The sequence below is a fragment of the Protopterus annectens genome, chromosome 12.part0, assembly GCF_019279795.1.
Source record: "Protopterus annectens isolate FY-2018-M chromosome 12.part0, PAN1.0, whole genome shotgun sequence".
NCBI classification, from domain to species: Eukaryota; Metazoa; Chordata; order Ceratodontiformes; family Protopteridae; genus Protopterus; species Protopterus annectens.
Window position 1 is genome coordinate 1,295,875,435 of NC_056746.1, and position 19,898 is coordinate 1,295,895,332.

Here is a 19,898-nt window from a genome sequence, read left to right on the forward strand (position 1 = left end):
GTCAGAACTAAGGACAAACCTGCACCTTGGCTCACTAAGGAGACAAGACAAAAAATCCTTCAAAGAAATCGAATTTGGTTGAAATGGAGAAATACCAAAAACCCAACTGATCATGAAATCTTTAGATAGTTAAGAAATTCTACAGAAAAATCAATAGTCCAAGACAAAAAGAACCACTGCCATAAGCTTCAACAAACACAAAACAAAAACCCTCAAAAATTTTGGTCCGTTATAAATTCCCAAAACTCCTAGTTTTGGAGTGGCCTACTCCACCCTGGCCACTCCAAAACTCCAACCCCAGCTAACTTAACCCAAAATTCTCCCAGCCAAATTGCAAATTCCTTTAATAACTTCTTTGTGGACTCTGTCCAAACATTAGCTAGTACCTTATCACCAGCCAGCATCCCCAACACACACTCACAAAACATTTTACCTCCTCCCCTCCAATTACAGCCTGTTCCCACCTCTCTCATCCATGCCCAGCTTCAAAAACTAAAACCATGTACCCCCTCAGCTGACCTCCTTCCAGCTGAATTTCTGCAAATGGCTGCTGGAGTACTTGCCTACCCTATCTCTATCTTAATTAATAGGACCGTCACAGAATGTACTGTACCATCTCTTTGGAAGGTCTCCTTTATGTAGAGGTATAATATAAGAGGCAACTCAACTGAACTTTCTAACTACCGCCCCATCGCTCTACTTTCTCCTTTAGCTAAAATCATGGAGAGATGCATTCACCAGCAACTTCTCGATCACCTCCTCCAAAACAATCTTTTAGCCAACTGCCAGCATGGTTTTAGGCCTTTTCACAGTACTACTACTGCACTTTTATCTTTTTCTGACTCTATTTAATAAAAATCGTAACAACAACTTACTCACCTCTGCCCTCTTTCTAGACCTCTCCAAAGCCTTTGATATGGTGAATCATCACTTAATGATAGATACATTTACCACACTTTCAATTGATATTCAGACAGCCAAATGGTTTGAATCCTATCTTAAAAACAGACAACAGGCAGTCCTCTGGGACAACAACCTATCTACTTTACTTCCTATCTCACAGGGAGTCCCACAAGGCTCTATTCTGGGGCCCCTCCTATTTTCTATTTTTATCAATAACCTGCAAACATCTATACCACAAACCACCTGTATTCAATACGCCGATGACTCAACCCTAATCTGTGCTGCAGCAACTTCTGCTGAACTTCAGTCCAACACCCAGAAAGTATTTACCTTCGTGGAAAACTGGTTCTCTAAACGCGGTCTTCTCCTTAACCAAAAAAAAAAAAAAAAACTTCTACTGTTTACCCCTACACAGAAGTCTCCTCCTATTGACTTCACACTTGCATCAAAAAATGGCACTGTAATTGTACCAGACCCAACTACTAAACTCTTAGGCATAACTATTGACCATAACCTCAACTTTGACTCGCACACAAACTCAACCATCAAATCAGTGAATAGAAAACTAGGATTTCTCTATAGGCTAAAGCCATTCTTTACACCTGTAGCCAGGACTACTATGGCCCAAACTCACGTACTCTCCGCACTTCTCTGTGCCTCCCCAATTTTTACAAATCTATCTACAAATAATCAAAACAAGCTGGCCACCGCTTACAATAACATTGCCAGGTTTGCCACTGGGTCCACATTCCGTACTCACCACTGTCAAAATCTACATAAACTAGGATGGTTGGAACTTCAAAACCAGCTTCTTTTCCAACAACTAACTATCACCCACAAAATCTTGCATCACCCTACAAATACTCCCATACTCTGTAACTTAATCAAACCCTATAAAAATTTAAGCACCCTTCGCTCAGCCAATAAATTACTAGCCGCTACCCTAAAATCCAATAACAAATCAGGTGATTCTCTATTTACTAACACTATTGGAATCCATTGGAATAAACTTCCTAGTAATCTCACATCCCTTTCATCTACCCCTCTTTTCAAAAAGCATCTAAAAATCTTCCTTAACTCGCAGTGGCTGTGTCCATGTACTAACGCTGGCTGAATCTACTTATATCATAACTAACCTTTTTTCTACATTTAAACACTGTTATCAAAAATGTCCTTTTGTCTTCTTCCTTCTATTCTATATACCTAATTTGTAAGTCATTCTCTCATGGCTCTCTTTTTGTTATGTAATGTAAATAAGCTAGACTCGTATGACTTTTCATACCATGTCTAAATAAATGTCTTTTTTTAATATCCCTTTGTCTATATTTACACATGTATATTAAACTTTATCTATCTGCTGTGGAGATTTGCTCCCCGGGCCTCTACTGAAAATGGACATATAGCCAGCTAGACTAGCCCGGTCAACAAATGTAAAATAAAAAAAAAAATAAAAAAAAAAATCCTTTGGCTTTAAAGCCATTGGATCCAAGCTTTCTGGGACTGTCCGTTTCGGTTCCGAAGATAGTTGTATCTTCTCCGTCTCTGAATGGACTGGCTCCAAATACATCTGAGCCAAATGAGACTGAGCCGAAGCGTGACTCTTAGCTCAGAGGTGCTAGAGTCCCTTGAAGCTTTGGCATTGGGACAGTTTGGCTCTGACTTCTGCCTCAGCTGGGCTGCTTTTCGGTCAGAAAGAACGAATGGTCTGGAAGCATGTCTTCTTGACTGTGTCAGCTTCCTTCCCCTGGAGCATTCTGCCTTTGAGATAGTAGAGAGAGTATTCTCTTCTAAAATTCAGACAGTTCTACCCCCCTCCCCCCCCGATCTGCCATCTAGATCCCAGATGTCTTTATGCCATTAGTCTTATCACTTTATCACTCTACTGCACAGAGACAGCCAGCTCAAAGTCTCCAGGCCATTCAGCAGGGAATCCTTATATCTTCCAATACTTCTCTGAAGTACTCCAATGAAAAAGTCCCTAGGAAGGGAAAGTGCAAGAGAAGGCATTTAAAACTCGCCTCAAGAGTCAGTCACAGAATATACAGATTTTGGTGAAGGGGAAGGGTCCCCAAGATTGCCATCTGATGACATCTCCTTTGGAGACATTTTTGAGATCCTCACACGAAGGGGTAGTTGGTCTACTGATGATCCTTCCCAAGAGGAATTGGTGTTCCTGGAGGTATTTAGGTCTGGATCTGCTTCCTGGGTGACTCCACCTGCCGACAAGCTCACTGAGTTGGTCTCTTGGCAGGCATGGAAGGAATCCGATTCTGTTGATCTGATCCCCAGGAGACCAGATAGGATCCTGGCATCACAGAAGGGAAAAAACCTTTTGAGCAAAGGAGTACCAGTAGATGCAGTGGTCGTAGACGCAGCCACAAGAAAGAACTTGGGGAGCCGAGTTCATTTGTTCATCCCCATAAAGGAATTGGAAAGATTTGGAAAGCATGTTTATGCTTCAGTGATTTTTGCACTTGGATTACTAAACTGTTGGTACATTTCACCAGACATTAGAGGTATTTGATTAAAGAACTCTCCAAATCCCTCTCAGGAACAATAACTGCTGAGGCGCAGACTTCTGTTGCATCACAGTTGGCTACCTTACAGTCCATTACTAATTTGTCCCCGAGGCTCATGTCACATGCAGCTGAAGGTACCTCAAGGGTGGCGGGTTCAGGCTTTTCCATTAGGTGGCATGTCTGGATGCACCTGTGTGATTTTGCAGAGCTCTTCAAGTTCTCCTTAGTCAGTCCATTGTTTGATGGAAATTCTTTGTTTGGCCTTAAAGTTGGAGACTCTCTCCAGGTGTGAACAAGATGTAAGATCCTGTCTGCAGTGGGCATACATTTTTTGATTCCTCGAAGAGCCTTCTCTAGGAATCGGTAAGGTGATCGAAAATGTTCTGAAAGTTCAGGGTCCTTTCGATGATCCATGTGGAGATGGTTCCCCCAGAGACAGAGGGGGGACCTCTAACAGAAGAAGAGGCCCACGTGGCAGAGGAGGCCCACAGAACCAGGGGTCCAGAGATTCCTTCTCTGACAGATCCTATAATTCCTAAAAGGATGCCAAATTGTCCACCTCTGGAGGCAGTCGGGGGTCATCTATCCCTGCACTAGAGAGCTTGGCTAAATATAACCGAAGATACATAGGTGCAGAGGATTATTTCCAGAGGTTATATAATTCCCTTTTCCCTACCCCCTCCAACAATAAACAGAATTCCCGATGTTCAACTCAGAGATAAGTAGCAGTAAAAAGGCTGCTAGAAAGAGTCATCCAAAAGGTTCTCCCAGACCAGAGAGAATCCAAAACTTATTCAAGATTCTTTTTAGTGCCAAAGAAAACAGGGGACTGGAGACAAATTTGGGATCTCGGCAAACCGAACCATTCAGTTCAGTATACAAAGTTCCAGATGGTCACAGTTTAGTTAAATTTGCCTTTCTTGCACAAGGATGACTGGATGTGCTCACTAGATCTTCAGGATGTAGCCTTCCCCCCCCTCCCTACCTTGTGTTGCGAGTGTGCTTGTGATTGTGTATTTTCTAAATATTGTTGCTGCTTGTGGATTGTGTTCCTTATGTCGGGCAAGGAACCAAGAGAACATAAGCCATCTGGCTTTAAGAAATGCGCGAAATGTGCTTACAAGATGTCACTAACTGACGGCCATGCCAACTGTGTATATTGTCTCGGTGCCTTACACTTGCAGGAATCCTGCAGTGTGTGTCATGCTTTCTCTGCCAGGGTTTTACAGGAGAGAAAACATAAACTTATCCTCAAGGGTTTGATTAAACCCTCCTTTGAGGAAACGTTGGTGTCCTCTCCTCCCTCTGAGAAACCCAGATCCAAGTCAAAAATGAAGTCTCCGGCTCCATCTAGTTCTTCGGAGCCTCCAGAGAAAAGATCTAAAACTACTTCTCCGTCCTCGGCTCCACTGGTCTCGGAGCCGCAGGAAGCACCATCCAAGGCTATGTCTCCTTCCTCAGCTCCACTGGTCTCGGAGCCGCAGGAAGTATTGTCTGTTGCGGGGTGGGCTTCTTTGACTCCACTGTTGTCGACGCTGAAAGAGGTTGCGGTGGTTCTCGAGCCTGCTTCCGCTCCAATCCTTTTGGAGCCGATTCGGAGCCGTTCCTCTACTTTTGTCTTGGTTCCGACAGAGAAGGTTTCTTTGCCCCCGTCTGTCTCCTCCAAGTCCTCCAGGCTCTCGGATTCGGATGTCGATAGGGTGGTCCAGAGGCTCCTCCAGTCGCCAGTGTTAACTAAATTATTTTCTGCTCCAGCCCAGTCGGCTCCGGAGTCAGCTACTATATCGGTTCCGTTTCTTCCTCCTCCGACAACCTCGGTGTCGTTGGAGCCGGAGTCTGCCGAATCGAGTGAAGTCCCTGGGTCGGCTCCGAAACCTCCTGCGAGCCTTTCGGATCCGACATCGGCTCCAACCTTTTCCATTCCATCTACAGGTTTCGGTACTCGGGTGTCCTCAGTCGAACCCGAGGAGGATACATCGGGGCTTCAGACTGCGGCTCCGAGTCTCCCCCTTGGTGCTTTGGCTAGGGGTACCCCGAACTCTGGTCATGGTCTCGGAGGCGGGTTTTTCGTCCGATTCTGGTGGACCTGCCTTCGAGGCTATGAGGAGCACACTGGCCAAGTCCATCGTGACTTCACCTGAATCAGCAACTCCTTCCCTAGATGCTGCAACTAGAGCTTCTGGTGCCCCCCTATCTCTGGACAGTGGGTTTCCCGGGCCTGAGGATACCTCCATGTGTGGTCCCCTACTTTTTGAGGGCCCTTCACAGTCTGTGCCTGAAGAGCCTCCCAGGAAGAAGTTGTGTAAGAGGAAGCACGTAGACTCCCCAGATGAGTCTGTCACCTCGGACACCGACCTCGATGATGCAGAAGGGTCCCCGAAGTCGTCTTTCTCTGATATCCTGGAGATCTTGAGACAGTGGGGCGACTGGCCTTCCAAAAACCCTTCTGAGGAGGAGTCGGTCTTCCGAGCCCAGCCTTCTGCCTCCTGGGTGTCTCCAGGGTGTGGGAACACCCTGACTCTGTGGAGCCAGTTCCTAGCCGCCCCAATAGGTTCTTGTCTGCGCCTCCTGGAAAAGAATTTCTGACCAAGGGAGTACCTGTGAATGCCATGGTGGTGGCGTCTGCCACCCAGCAGGACGTGGCAGAGACTTCTACCTCCATCCATCCTCCTAATAAGGAGTCTAGGAGTATGGATAGGTATGGGAAGTGTACCCTGTCTTCAGCGACCTTTACCTTGCAGTCGCTGAATTACTTGTGTCATTTTACGTGGCTCCAAAGGGATCTCATAAAGGAGTTGGGAGATACCCTGTCGGATAACCTGCCTGAGGTGTAGGCCCAGTCTGTTAACACCCAGCTGTCTACCCTTTCTTCCATCGTCAACTCGTCCATGAGGCTCATATCTTATGCAGCCGAAGGGGCGGGTAGAGCAGCAAATTCGGGTGTAACCCTTAGGAGGCAAGCTTGGATGCGCTTGTGTCATTTTGCGGAGGCTTTCAAGTCTTCTTTCACGGACGCCCCATTCGACGGGTCCTCCCTTTTTGGACCCAAAGTGAAAGACACCCTCACTAGATGTGAGCAGGAGGCTGCCGTTGGTGCCCGTTTTTCGCTTCCCACTAGACCTTATCCCCAAGGCTCAGAGGGGAGGGAAAATGTGGTTCAGAAAGTCTCAAGTCCTCCCCTGCCCATCAAAGTGACCCCCCCCCCTCCAAGGGCAGAGGAGGGGGGAATTTTAATGGAAGGTGTCGCCCTAGAGGCGGTGGAGGCCCCCGCAATACAGGAGACCACGAGTCCTTTCGTGGTTCCTCCTACCAATGTCCCTGAGGGATTACCCGACTGTGCGTCTCCGGAGCCAGTCGGGGTCGTTTTTCAGAGCATCTTCAGGCCTGGGAGTCCATCACTCAGGATCGATGGGTGCTTCGTATCATCACCGGAGGTTACACCATTCCCCTTTTTCGTTCCCCCCCCCGCTGTCAAGAAAAATCCCGGATGTTCCACCCAGTCAACGGGATCAGGCAGCAATACAAGTTTCAAAGCTGCTAGAAAAAGGAGTCATCCAACCAGTCCCCGCAGACCAGATCGGATTAGGAACTTACTCAAGGTTATTTTTGGTGCCAAAAAGAACAGGGGACTTGAGACCCATTCTGGATCTCAGCCATCTAAACTGCTTTGTAAAGAAGTCCAAGTTCCGAATGGTCACTTTGCAATCCATTTTTCCATTGCTGGAGAAAGGATTATGGATGTGCTCCCTCGATCTCAAGGATGCCTATTATCACATCAAGATAAACAAGGCTTCCAGGAATCATTTATGCTTCCGGCTGGGAGCCGGTCATTTTCAATTCCGGGCCCTGCCCTTTGGTCTCACCACAGCCCCTAGGGTGTTCACCAAGTGTCTGGCAGTGTTGACAGCTCACCTGAGACGTCTAGGATTCCAGGTGTTTCCTTATCTAGATGACTGGCTCCTCACCGCCCCCACCAGGCATCTACTTGTTCAAGCCACTAGAGCTATTGTCAAATTGGGCCATCTTCTAGGGATTTCATTCAACTGGGCAAAGTCTGTATTGCTGCCATCACAGCGTGTTGCCTTTATCGGCACAGAGCTAGACTCTGTAGAGATGAGAGCTATTCTACCGACAGAGAATAAAAGTGTACAAGGCCCAAGTCCTGGCTTTACTACCCCGCAGAAAAGCCCAAGCCAGGATGGTTCTTCAGTTGTTGGGATCAATGGCGGCTACCATTCTCTTAGTTCCGCTGGCCAGGTTACACATGCGAATACTTCAGTGACTCCTTTCAGCCCAGTGGTCATATCAGGAACGCCCCTTGTCCCATCCGATTCTCATCACGGAGAGATGCCAGCAGGATCTGCGTTGGTGGCTTCTCTCGTCCATTCTGGACCAAGGGAGACCCTTGAGCCCCCCGTCCCCTATTGCCACAGTAACCACGGACGCCTCCCAGATAGGGTGGGGGGGCATTATCTGGGCGAGACGATCCAAGGTACGTGGCAAGACCACGAGGTTCACTTGCATATCAATGTTCTAGAGATGAGAGCGGTGCTTCTTGCGTTGCAGGCACTTCACAGCTCTCTTCCCAGGGGAACTACTGAGATTCTCTCCAACAATATTTCGGTTGTCTGGTATCTGAACAAGCAGGGAGGAACCAAGTCCTACCCCCTTTGCAGAGAGGCCATGAGAGTGTGGAATTGGGCGATCGCTTCCCAGTGCTTTCTAGTGGCAACGCACATTCCGGGGAAGTCCAGTGTGATAGCAGACAGGCTGAGCAGAGCTATTCTGATGCCCCCCTGAACGACAGAGTGGCTGCGCAGATCTTCTCCAAGTGGGGTCTTCCCTGCTGCGACCTCTTTTGCCAGTCCCCTGAATGCAAAGTGCAGCAATTTTTTCACTCTGATCCCCCCACAGGGGAAGTCTCCCAGGGATGCTCTAGTCCACAATTGGCCCTCCGGTCTGCTCTACGCCTTCCCGCCCGTCCCTCTGCTACCCAGAGTGATACAGAAAGCTACCTGCTTGGGAAGCAAAATGATTTTGATCGCACCACACTGGCCCCGTCAAGTTTGTTTCCCCTTCCTTCGGAAGTATGCGGTGGATGGCCCTTGAATTCTGGACCCAGCTCCAGACCTATTGACTCATCAGTCAAGACAGCTCCATCCATCCCTACGAACAATCAAGCTTGCTGCCTGGCTCCTCCACTTCCGACCTTAGTCAGACAGCATATTTTTACCCCGGAAGTGGTTCATATTCTTTCTTCCTCCCACATGTCTTATACTAGGAAAATATACTCTAGTAAATGGAAAAGATTTGCAATTTGGGCTCAGCAACGTGATCTGGACCCCCTTACAGCACCGGTGTCGGCGGTGTTAGATTTCTTAGCTACACTCTCTTTAGACAAGGCTCGGCTGCCTCTACTATAAAGGTTCAGTTGGCAGCAATCTCCAATTATCATGTTTCACATGAGCCTTCTCTCATGGGTCTTAAGCTGTGTAAAGCCTTTCTGAAAGGAGCCTGGCTGCTGCACCCTCCAGTTTCGCAACCCGTTTTGCCATGGGATTTAGATGTGGTGCTCAGAGCTTTGACTTCTCCCTTTGAGCCGGCAGCCTCCTGCGAATTGAAATTTCTGTCATGGAAGACTGCCTTCTTGGTAGCCATAACTTCAGCCAGAAGAGTATCTGAGTTTCAAGCTCTTTCTGCTAAACCTCCTTATTTAATTTTTCATAAGGACAGAGTATCTCTGCGAGTTAATCCTTCTTTTCTCCCTAAGGTCTCTTCCGCCCTTTGTCTCCACCAGTCTATTGAGCTTCCGGTCTTTTTCCCAAGATTTTCCAACAAAGCGGAATACAAATTGCACCAGTTGGATGTGCATAGACAACTGAGGTTTTATTTAAATAGGACACAACAGGAGAAGAAATCAGATCAGTTGTTTGTGTCGTTTTCGGACAATAGAATTGGCAGATCTGTAACTAAGGGCAACATAGCTAAGTGGATTAGAGACTGCATCTCATTTATTTATGCATTAGCGGGTAAGGATCTTCCCTTTCCAGTTAGGGCGCAGTCTACCAGGGCTATGTCAACTTCAGTGGCCTTTCATGCTAGATTACCCATAGATGAGATATGTGCAGTGGCTACTTGGACTTCTCCACATACCTTTATTTCTCATTACAAACTGGACGTGGCCTCTAGAGGTCGGGCTTCCTTTGGTTCCACAGTGCTCAGGAGTGTTTTCCAGTGAGCCTCCCTGGATTTAGGTGCTAAGGACGCTGTCCCGTCAGTTATGAATGTAGGCGAGATAGGATCACATTACATCTTTTAATTTTGTACTTACCATAACGATAGATGTATGTGATCCATCTCGCCTACATTCTTACGTACCCGCCCTCCTTCCCCCTACCCATTAGACTTGGAGGAAACCTGTATTCTGATTTCTCTGAGGATATTATTTTTCTCTCCTCTTACATATTTATCCTTGTGGTATGGTGTATGTGGGAGAATCATGTTTGGGCAAACAAGATCTGGGGGTTTGGGCGTGATGCATCCTGGGATACAGGGTTAGCCCAGCCAATGAGAGACTTCGTGCTAGTTATAGTGGCCGAGTCGGAGCAGACTCTCTGCTCCGAATCTGTCAGTAATGAATGTAGGCGAGATGGATCACATACATCTATCGTTATGGTAAGTACATAACTAAAAGTTCTTAAGTCTCCGTTAGAACCAACTCAAGTGCTAGAATTCATAGGAGCTTTGTTCAACAATGTATCAGTGATAGCCTCCCTTCCCTTGTCAAGAGGTACAGATTCCTTGTCAGGCCGACTGATTCTACAGACTTTGGGGTCAGTGTCTGCTGCCATAATTCTGGCTCCATTGGCGAGATACTATACGAGAATCCTTCAATGGACTCTGGCAACCCAGTAATCCATCCTGTACTAGCCCTTGTCCTCCCAGGTCAAGATAACTTGGGAATGCAAAAGACACCTCAGTTGGTGGATTTACTCAAAACAGATTTTATAGGGCTGAGCTTTTATACTTCCTCAGCCCAAGGTCGTAGTGACCACAGACACATGCCAGTTTGGGTTGGGGGGGCACTTCTTGGGAAAGTCAGTCCAAGGCACTTAGTCCCCAGAAAAGGCCAGCACTCATTTCAGTGTTCTAGAAATGAGCAGTCCTCCCAAGACACTCTCTCCTTTCAGGAACTGTTGCAGTTCAGATGGACAATATGTCCATAGTCTGGTACATCAGCAAACAAGGAGGAACCAGATCTTACCCCTTATGTCGAGATGCTCTGAGGTGTGGCAGTGGGCAGTCTCATCCTGTCAATTTCTGATAGCAGTGCACATTCTGAGGAATTCCAGTGTGATAGACAAGTTGAGCAGGTCCGTCTGTTGCCTCACAAGTGGTTTCTCAACAAGAAAATTGCAGAGAATATATTCCGTCAGTGGAGCCAACTGTGCTTCGATCTCTTTGCATCTCCCCTCGACAACAAGTGCAGCAGGTTTTTTGCCCAGAACCCCCTATCGGAAGAGTCACTGAGTGACACTGTTCTCCACGATTGACTGCCCCCCTATCCCCTGGTCTCCTGTATGCTTACCTGCCAACTCCTCTCATCACCAAGTTTCTTCAGAAAGCCTCTCCATTTGAAGAGCACAGTAATCCTCATTGCCCCTTATTGGCCTCATCAGATTTGGTTCCCCTTCCTTTGGCCTCATCTAGTTTATACTCCTTGGATCCTGGATCCAATTCCAGACCCAACGGGCATGATTCAACTGCACATTTTGGGCCTAAAGTTGACCACATTGTTTCCCAAATTCCATTGCTAGCTAGACATCCCAGGTTCTCCTCCCCTGTCTGCCATAGTCTTTTGTCTTCCCACAAAGCTTCCACTAGGAAGATTTACAAAAGTAAATGAAAAGACTTTTTTTTTTTTTTTTTTTTTTTCTTTTCCCCAACCCCTTTTCAGCACCAGTACCCATAGTTCTTGAATGTTTGGCAACTATTTTTAATGCAGGAGCCAGTTCCTCAACAGTTTAAACTACAATTAGCTGTTATTTCTAATTTTCATGTCAGAGTTGACAGTTCTATCTTAACTTCATCGCGACTTTATAAGGCATTTGTAAAAGGAACTTTTTTTACTGAAATTTCCCTTTAAAGATCCTACTCCACCATGGGATTTGAATTTAGTGTTACAAGTCCTGACTCTGTCTCCATTTGAACCAGCTGCAAAATGTGAATTAGTTTCTAACTTGGAAAACAATATTTTTGGTAGCCATTACATCAGCTAAGAAAGTTTAAGAACTGCAAGCCTTATCCTCTAAACCTCCTTGTTTGATTTTTTCTTAACGATAGTGTCCATAAGAACCAATCCATCTTTTCTTCCTAAGGTGATGTCAGGATCCAATATTAATCACTTAAACTTCCAGTCTTCTTCCCAATTTTTTCTAACAGAGGAGAATACATTTTACATTTGTCAAACGTTCTGAAACAATGGTTTCTACCTGCATAGAACTAACAAATTCAGAAAATTAGATCAATTTGTCTTTTCAGAATCAAGATTGAGAAAACCAGTTACCAAAATAACTTTAACTAAGTGGCTAACTGATTGCATTTCCTCTGTCTACAATAAATTAGGGTTATCTCTGCCAAAACCCTTGATCTATGGCAACCCTTCAGTATTTCTTTCCAGATATTCCATGGATGATATCTGTGCTGCAGCTGCTTGGGCTAATCCTCATACTTTTATAGCCGATTACAAAGTTGATCTGGTCTCGAGGGGAAGAGCAGCTTTTGGCTCAACAGTACTCCAGAATATCCTTTTTTAAAGTACACCAGAGATTCAGGTAGCTGGGGACTCTGTCCTACATGTCGAGGAACGAATGAAAATTTATAACATCAGATAAAGAGATTATGTACTCACCAAAAAGGTCCATCTGTGCTGTCCATTTTCATTCTTCAACTCTCCTCCTTCCAACCCCCTACCTTTCTTGTTTATGGCTTCTTGAAGAATGAGAGGATGCTGGAGGAACCAAAGGTCCTCGTTTGAGCTCCAGATAGTGCTTTTTTGTATAATCATTTATTACATTATTTAGCAATGTAAAGCAGCAAACAAGATCTGAGGTATGAAGGGGGACTACAGCATTATGGGTAAGGGAGGAGCTCAAGTTTGCAATAACCACAAGCTGTAAAAAGCTCCCTATCCAAACCCACATATTGAGGAAGAATGAAAATGGGCAACATAGATGGAACGTTATGCTTATTATATTGTTATCTAACAATATGTTCTTAAACTTCATCAGGAACCTGAAATCAAATGCAGTTACCCTAGGTTCCAACAGGTTGTTTATAAAGAGTACATTCTATGAGCAAGTGTAACATAAACTAGGAGGTGCTTGTTGAAATACTTGGTAAAAGGAGAGTGGGTGGATAATTGATACTGTACAAAAATATAGCTATTGGAGGCTTAACTACCCATTTAATGGATGGTCTGATGTTATGTTCATTTTCAAACAAGAGTATGATTCACCAGAATAGAAAATTCTCACTTTGAAGAGGGGAACTGTTTTTCTTTGTAAGACTAGTTTCTTCAGTAGAAACCACCATTTTAAGTGTTAAATATGAACATTTAACATTATTTATGAAAAAATATCATCTCCGTAAGAAAATAATTTGTATTACAATGTAATATTTGAAAAATCTTTTACGTGTTATAGTTCGGGTAGGTCATCTGGGGAGCAGAGTCTGCCCTTAACACCATGGTCAAGTACAGTGCTGTGAACGTGGTTACTCTGAAAGGTTTGGAGTCCAAAGAATAATTGTACAAGTCTACATTTATGAACACACAATTATTTTTGTAAGTTTCGCTGTTTATAGGTTTGCTGTGATAAGTAGATGGCATACCTCTCGATGTCCCTGATTTTGTTAAACATCCCTGATATTTACCTCTTAGTTTTCTGTGTCCGTCATTTTGATTCTTCTGGAAAATTGCTGATCATTGCTGTGTCTGTCAGTAATGTCAGACTTTAGTCTCTTACTTATAGCTCAGAAAATGCATGAGGATGCAGAGCCTTTTGTTTTAACTTTTTGAGCAAATTTTGTATTAATTAAACATTGTCCCCAATTTTAGGATTTTGCCCCTTCATTGTTTTTAGCATTGTCGAAAATGAATTGGCAAATAAGTTATCAAGTACGGTGGGTAGTTGTCTGAATGCTGAGTTATTTTACAACTGTTAGTATGTTTTGTTTAACAGGAAGGTGGTTTGATTAGTGATCTTTTCAACTACAGTGCCAGAGTTAGTTAATGAATATATTTCTTCAATTAATTAAAATAAATACTTACAAGAATATATAAGTGAAGGCTTTTTAGAAGATGTTGGTCATTTGCCAGGAGGGGCCAAATTGGATCTGTCTTACTAGAAGGTAATTTTACACAAGGTAAATGAATTGGTATATGGAATACTGTGTATATTCCAATGAAAAATATATCCATTCATTTAAAAGTAACTTTATAGTATTTTTTTTTTGCCTATTTGTTGATGAGACGATCTCATTGAGCACAATTGCACCTTTTCAGGGCCAACCCAAAAGCACTGCCTTATTAAATGACTTGTTCAAAGTTGCACAGTAGACAAATGAAGGTGAAAGTAATCAAACCTTCTAACCTGAGCACAAAAAACCGCTCATTAACACCTCTGAGCTATAGTTCTCTGTATTAGCAACATTCCCTTTATAAACCATTTTGTACAGACTTATTTCCTTCACCCTAGAACTGGCATTGTAACTCCCTAGTTCTTCTGGTATAAGGTTTGATTCCCTTCACGCTTATTTGTCTAGTGTGTGACCTTAAGCAGGTGACTTAACCAGACATTACTCCTGGGTCGTCCCCGCAAGGGATTGTGTGTCTAGTGGGCCTAACTGGTTAACAAATGGGTGGTATTTGTTCATGTCCAACTTGATGATGATACTGGAATATTATTAAAATTGAAAACTGGAAAGCTAGATCCTTCCTGTCATGATGTGCACATCTAGTTATCCAGTAATGTCAAATGGTAGTGTCAGTGAAGTCAAGATACACCATGCATTATCATTTTAATCAAATATGTAGCTTTTATTCTGTACAAAATGGCAGCTCAGTAGAAACAATGACATTTCCATTGTCATGGACACAGTGGCCACTAGGTTTTAGATACAATGCATTATATGATACATACACCTGTAAAATAGCTACGATGTAATGTGGGCCTTAAAAGTGGCAATGGCTATAACACATATTTGCATGCTTCCCAAAATTTTTTATTGACGTCAGAATTATTTATTTTTCCTTATCCTTTGAACATAAAGTTGTTAATGAAGGATATAAGGCTTTTTTCATATTCCTTTTTCAGTATGTATTCTAACATATTTTTATTTTTGTGTGCATAGTTATAAGGCTTGCTTAACATATGTATATTCAGATTTATGGAGTTTCAGTTTAAACTTCTCTGTTAATAAAAATGATAAAAAAAAACTTGTGCAGCTACTTGTTAGTTGCCATTTGATTACTAGGAAAGTATGATTAGGTAGGAGCCCATTTCAGCAGAGGCCTGGGGAGAAAAGCTCCAAAGTATTACAAAAACATTTTAACATCAGTAATTTTACAATCTTCAGAAACAATACAAAAACGTCTATATTTTAAATAACTCTATCAAAGTAGACATAATAAGAAAACATTGGTTGAGAATAGATACAAGTTTTATGACACTGATTTAATAGATAAATTTTAACCAGTTTATAAAGAAATTAAAGGCAAGTTAATATAGTGCAAACAGAAATTGCAGTATGAAGTGAGAGAAAAGCAGGCTTATGGCATATTTAGAGAAAACGTGGGAGGGGGTGTTGATAGAAGTAAGGAAGTGAGTGAAGAAGGGAGAGGAAGGAGATGTAAGGTTTGAATAGGTATTTGTTCACATTTAAGGATATAGTTTTATCCTGGTGTCAAGCAAGAACAGAGCCAGATTTTGGCTAGGAAGTCTTTCAGAATGGTTTTGAAGTATGGGAGAGAGGGACGGTAAAGACCTGATGAATACAGGTAAGAGGTTTCACGCCTTAGCAACATGGTACAAGTATAGACAGTGCCCAGCAGATTTGATAGATTCGTGGACAGAAAGGAGTTTTTGGTCATTGGATCATAATGACTGACTGGGAACATAATTGTGTAGAATCGTATTTAGTGCTGGACAAGCACATGGATGCTAGATAATCTTATAGATGGTAAGAAGCTATTTAAAGGTTAGTTGATGGGGTAGTTCTAACTAATTTAGTGTTGTACAGTGGTGGGTTCTGGAAGGGGTATTTGGTGCAAATTGAACAACTTTATTATATCCCTGTTCAAGTTTTCATTTTTTTTACTTATCCTGCCAAGTGTGATTCGAAAGACTGTGCCTCACGCTGTGCTTATATGTGCAATCTTCCTTGTGTGTCCTCACAAGTTTATGTGGCACATTAGTGAACGTAGTGCAAAATGCTGAACATAATTTGATTTGAGATGGATTAATCATTTAATTTTGATAAAATTTCATTTAGATAGTTACTAAAGTTTGCCCATGCACACACACACACACATATATATATATATATATATATATATATATATATATATATATATATATATATATATATATATATATATGTGTGTGTGTATATATATATATATATATATGTATATATATATGTATATATATATATATATATATATATATGTATATATATATATATATATATATATATATGTATATGTATATATGTATATATATGTATATATATATATATATATATATATATATATATATATAACAAATTTAAATTAGTAAATAAAATATGCAGGATGCATAATAGACTGTTTTCTTTTCATCTGAGAGTTATCATGTAATCCCTTAGTGATAAGGTCACCTTTGTTATATGTTGGATTTTTGTCTTCTCAAAAAGAAGAGCAAATTACAGCAAATTCTGTCATCCCTTCAGTAAGAGTTCACCTCCACATTCCTGCTCCAGCAGTATCCAGGTTTCCCCACAGATGTTCTACTGCTCCACTTCTATAGTTGAACTATAACTGTAGCAGCATGGGTACATAAGAATGCAGCCTGCGTGTAAGTGTGAAGGACACATGGTTTGAGACAGTCAAATGCTTCGAAGCTGATACCACTTGTTGGTCTATGGGATGGTGCCTGTAAGGCTCATGATTCATAATCTGTTTGCATAAACTGCTTTCTGCTTTGTTGAATTTTATTGTTGTAATACTTCTGAGTTTGCATTTCTGTGTACTAATCACCGGTAACGCACTTTGTGAGACAGGAGTTGTGGTCCTACTTCTAGGTCAGGGGCTCTGCAAGAAGCATACTCTTCTGGGAGTGGGTCATGGACTCTTAAGCTCTGATACTGGCAGGTGATGAAAGCATTAGAACACACATTTAATATTTACTGATTTCCTTTTTTGTTTACTTAAAATAAGTCTTAAGAGTACAACACATTTTTCAGTTATTGTATGAGTGTAGGTCACATGTGCATACTTTAAAAAGCTATTAAGTATACAACTGTTGAGTGTTTTCCAGTTGTCTTATTTTATTTTGTTTTGTTTTTGCCAGAAAAATGCTTGTGACATGGTTAAAGATGGAACTGCGGGGTCTCATTTTATGGCATCACCACAGTGTGTTGGGTACAACCGGCAGAATGCAACACCGTTAACAATGGAAATGTGCCTTCCTAAGCTAGAAGACGTAAAGAAAACCGTGACATTCTGGGTGAAAACTATAGAGGCAAGATCTGTTTATGTAGCAACGGATTCGGAATCTTATGAAGAAGAACTGGCAAAAATGTTTAAAGGGAAAGTGAGTATTTTTCTTGTACCTTACGAATCGCTGGCAAAAAGGTATGACTTTCAACCTGCAGGGCTGACAACAGAGACTGTGGAACTAATACAGGGTGGTTAAGGTTTGGTGGGGGAAAAGAGAAGACCTTCTTGGGGGAGATGGGGTTAATGACTAGAATAATCCAAGATGTTAGCAAGAAAATGAGTAGATAATGGAGGATACAAAAAATACGTATTCGTCAGATAACGAGTGACGCCCTGATAAGTTATCGTTTCTGTCTTCTGTGAGAATAACAGAAAAGAACACTAAGTGTTTGTTTTTTAGAGTTGTTGCTTTAAAGAACGTTCATAGTTCTGGATAAATGGAGGCTTTGAATGCCCTTTGAACTCTTAGTCATTGCATGGTACATGTCATTCAAGATGTTATTCCTTGGTGAAGGGAGTTGCTTAATTAAATTAGTTGCTTTGGCACTGAGGGAATGTTGCTTGTGAAGGGAAAGATTTCGCTAAACGATCCTAAGTAAAATGTTAAGTTAAAAAAAAAAATTGTGCACATAAGTTTTGATCTTCCTGTTGACAATGAAATACTTTAAGTGGCATTTATCACTGGTATCATATTTTAATAACTGCTTTTTGCCAGTTCTTTTAGTTTTCCTGTTGGGACTTGTACAACTTCTGTTACAAATCTTACTTGTTCTTGCATGATCACTTTCAGACTGCATTACAAAATGGGAGCATTTTATTGTTATCTATGTTTTATATTTTGTTTTAACTGCATTTCCACTTTACTTTTAAACTGTTTTAATATTTATTTGCATTTGTTTACTGGGATAGTCCACTGGGCCATATTGAGCCCATTTTCAGTGGTGGCCCAGGAGAAAAGCTCCACAATCAAATTACAGTTTATACATACAAACTACAAGGTATGTACATTTTCAATATAAAGTGTACAAAAACATAGACACAATACCCATTAATGTGCGGCTGCCCAAGTAAATCATTTAATAAAATTTACCATTGATAGACTTTTTTTAGCACTAGCAAAGGCTACCATATATAGACAGCACACACCCTTATACGTAACATGCAGATACTTATCTAGACAGTGTAAGTAAACCACCATTTTCTGTTGTTTTCTTTTGTTACTGTGTTTTGTATATTCTAGGCAGACTTTAAATACTGATGTATTATTTCCCATAGGTGTTTTTATTGTGATTGTTACCTGAACTGGTGCATTGTTAATTATGGTAATGTTTTGCAGCAGGCTCCTGTCTGGTAATATCTGTATGCAAAGTAAAGAACATGCAGTTTGTTTTAGCTGCACACTGTGACATATTTAGCTGTAAAGCCGTGAATGACAGTTTCAACTGTTTCTCAGTATCTTCGGGGATACCAGACGAGCAAAGGAGTATAGTTTGTGTGCTTGCACAGAGTAACTCCTTCCAAACTGTTTTCATGTTAACAGAAATGGAGACTGGCACAGTGCTTAGAGCAGAACTATTTGATGCTCCAGGAGGAATTTATACAAGTGTGTGGAGAGAATTTTCTTGCTTAAGTAAACCAGTCTGTGTATGCTATCCATATGAGACTTTCAACAGAGATAGAATTTTACTACATTAAAAGCATTGTACAAGTCATAGAATGTAGCAAAAACCACATTGTTTTATGGTTCTTCTTGCAGGTAGTGTGTCATTGACACCATTGCTATGTCAACAGATAATTTTGGTCAGAAGCCTTCATTGTTTGCTAAGAGGCTATTTAAAACAGTTAGTGGTAGCGTTGTTACTTCACAGCAAGAGGTTCTCCCGTTTGATTCTCGGCTTGGCTTGGGAGTGCCTTCTGTGTGGAGTCTGCATGTTCTCCCCGCGGTTGGGTAGCGTTCAAAAGACATGCGTGCGTAAATGGGCTTGCCTTCGTTGAAGGTTGGGCGTCGAGCTGGCACCTCAGCATTTCGTTAAAAAAAAATCTACTGCCAATCATTAGCAGACCGGAGTTCCGCTGTGGCGACCCCTTATCGGGAAAAAGCCAAAAGACCAACAACTAGTGAATGGCCTTTCTTGGGAATTTGCCAGTGGCAGGAGTATCGCAGAGGAACAGTACATTGAAGGTGAGACTGTACTGTCACTACAAATAGGCAGTTCCCTTGTTGCCTTTTCATAATTGAAGTATATAGCTTTCAGTGATGCCTTTGGATGAATATTATGAGTAGGGTAAGTCAATTTTGTACTACCTAATCAAAATTGTTCCAGCTGTATTTTGTCAACTATTAAAAAGCCACATTGTGCTTCTTGAGTGCCTCCTCTACTTAAAAATGAAACAAAGATGGTTTGATTAAGGCAGTAGGATTTTAATCCTCAGGTGCTCTGCTCAGAGTTTAGATGCTAGTTGCTGCAAAGATATTCTTAAAGAAATCTTAAGAATTCCTTAGCTACATTGTGTGCTACTTGGTATGGGAGTGGATCATAAGTATATGTTTTATATGAAAATAATAGTTTTGTTGAGAATAATTGTTTTAGTCCTGTTCAGGAAGATTTTGTATTAGATTCAGAGTTTAATTTTGCTGAAGGCTCTCTCTGTTCTTTCCTTGAGTAATGAAGTAATCTTACACTGATTTCATGCTGTTCTGAATAGCAGAAAGTTGG

The 19,898-nt window shown here is 42.1% G+C and overlaps 1 protein-coding gene across 1 annotated transcript in view; it reads left to right on the plus strand.

The window, feature by feature from the left end:
• POFUT1 (protein O-fucosyltransferase 1) overlaps positions 1–19,898 on the plus strand; it is a 148,533-nt gene that overhangs the window by 82,234 nt on the left and 46,401 nt on the right. Inside the window, exon 6 of the mRNA XM_044090349.1 lies at positions 17,033–17,275. Within this exon, the coding sequence (XP_043946284.1) occupies positions 17,033–17,275 (243 nt within the window). The remainder of the gene's footprint in view (positions 1–17,032; positions 17,276–19,898) is intronic.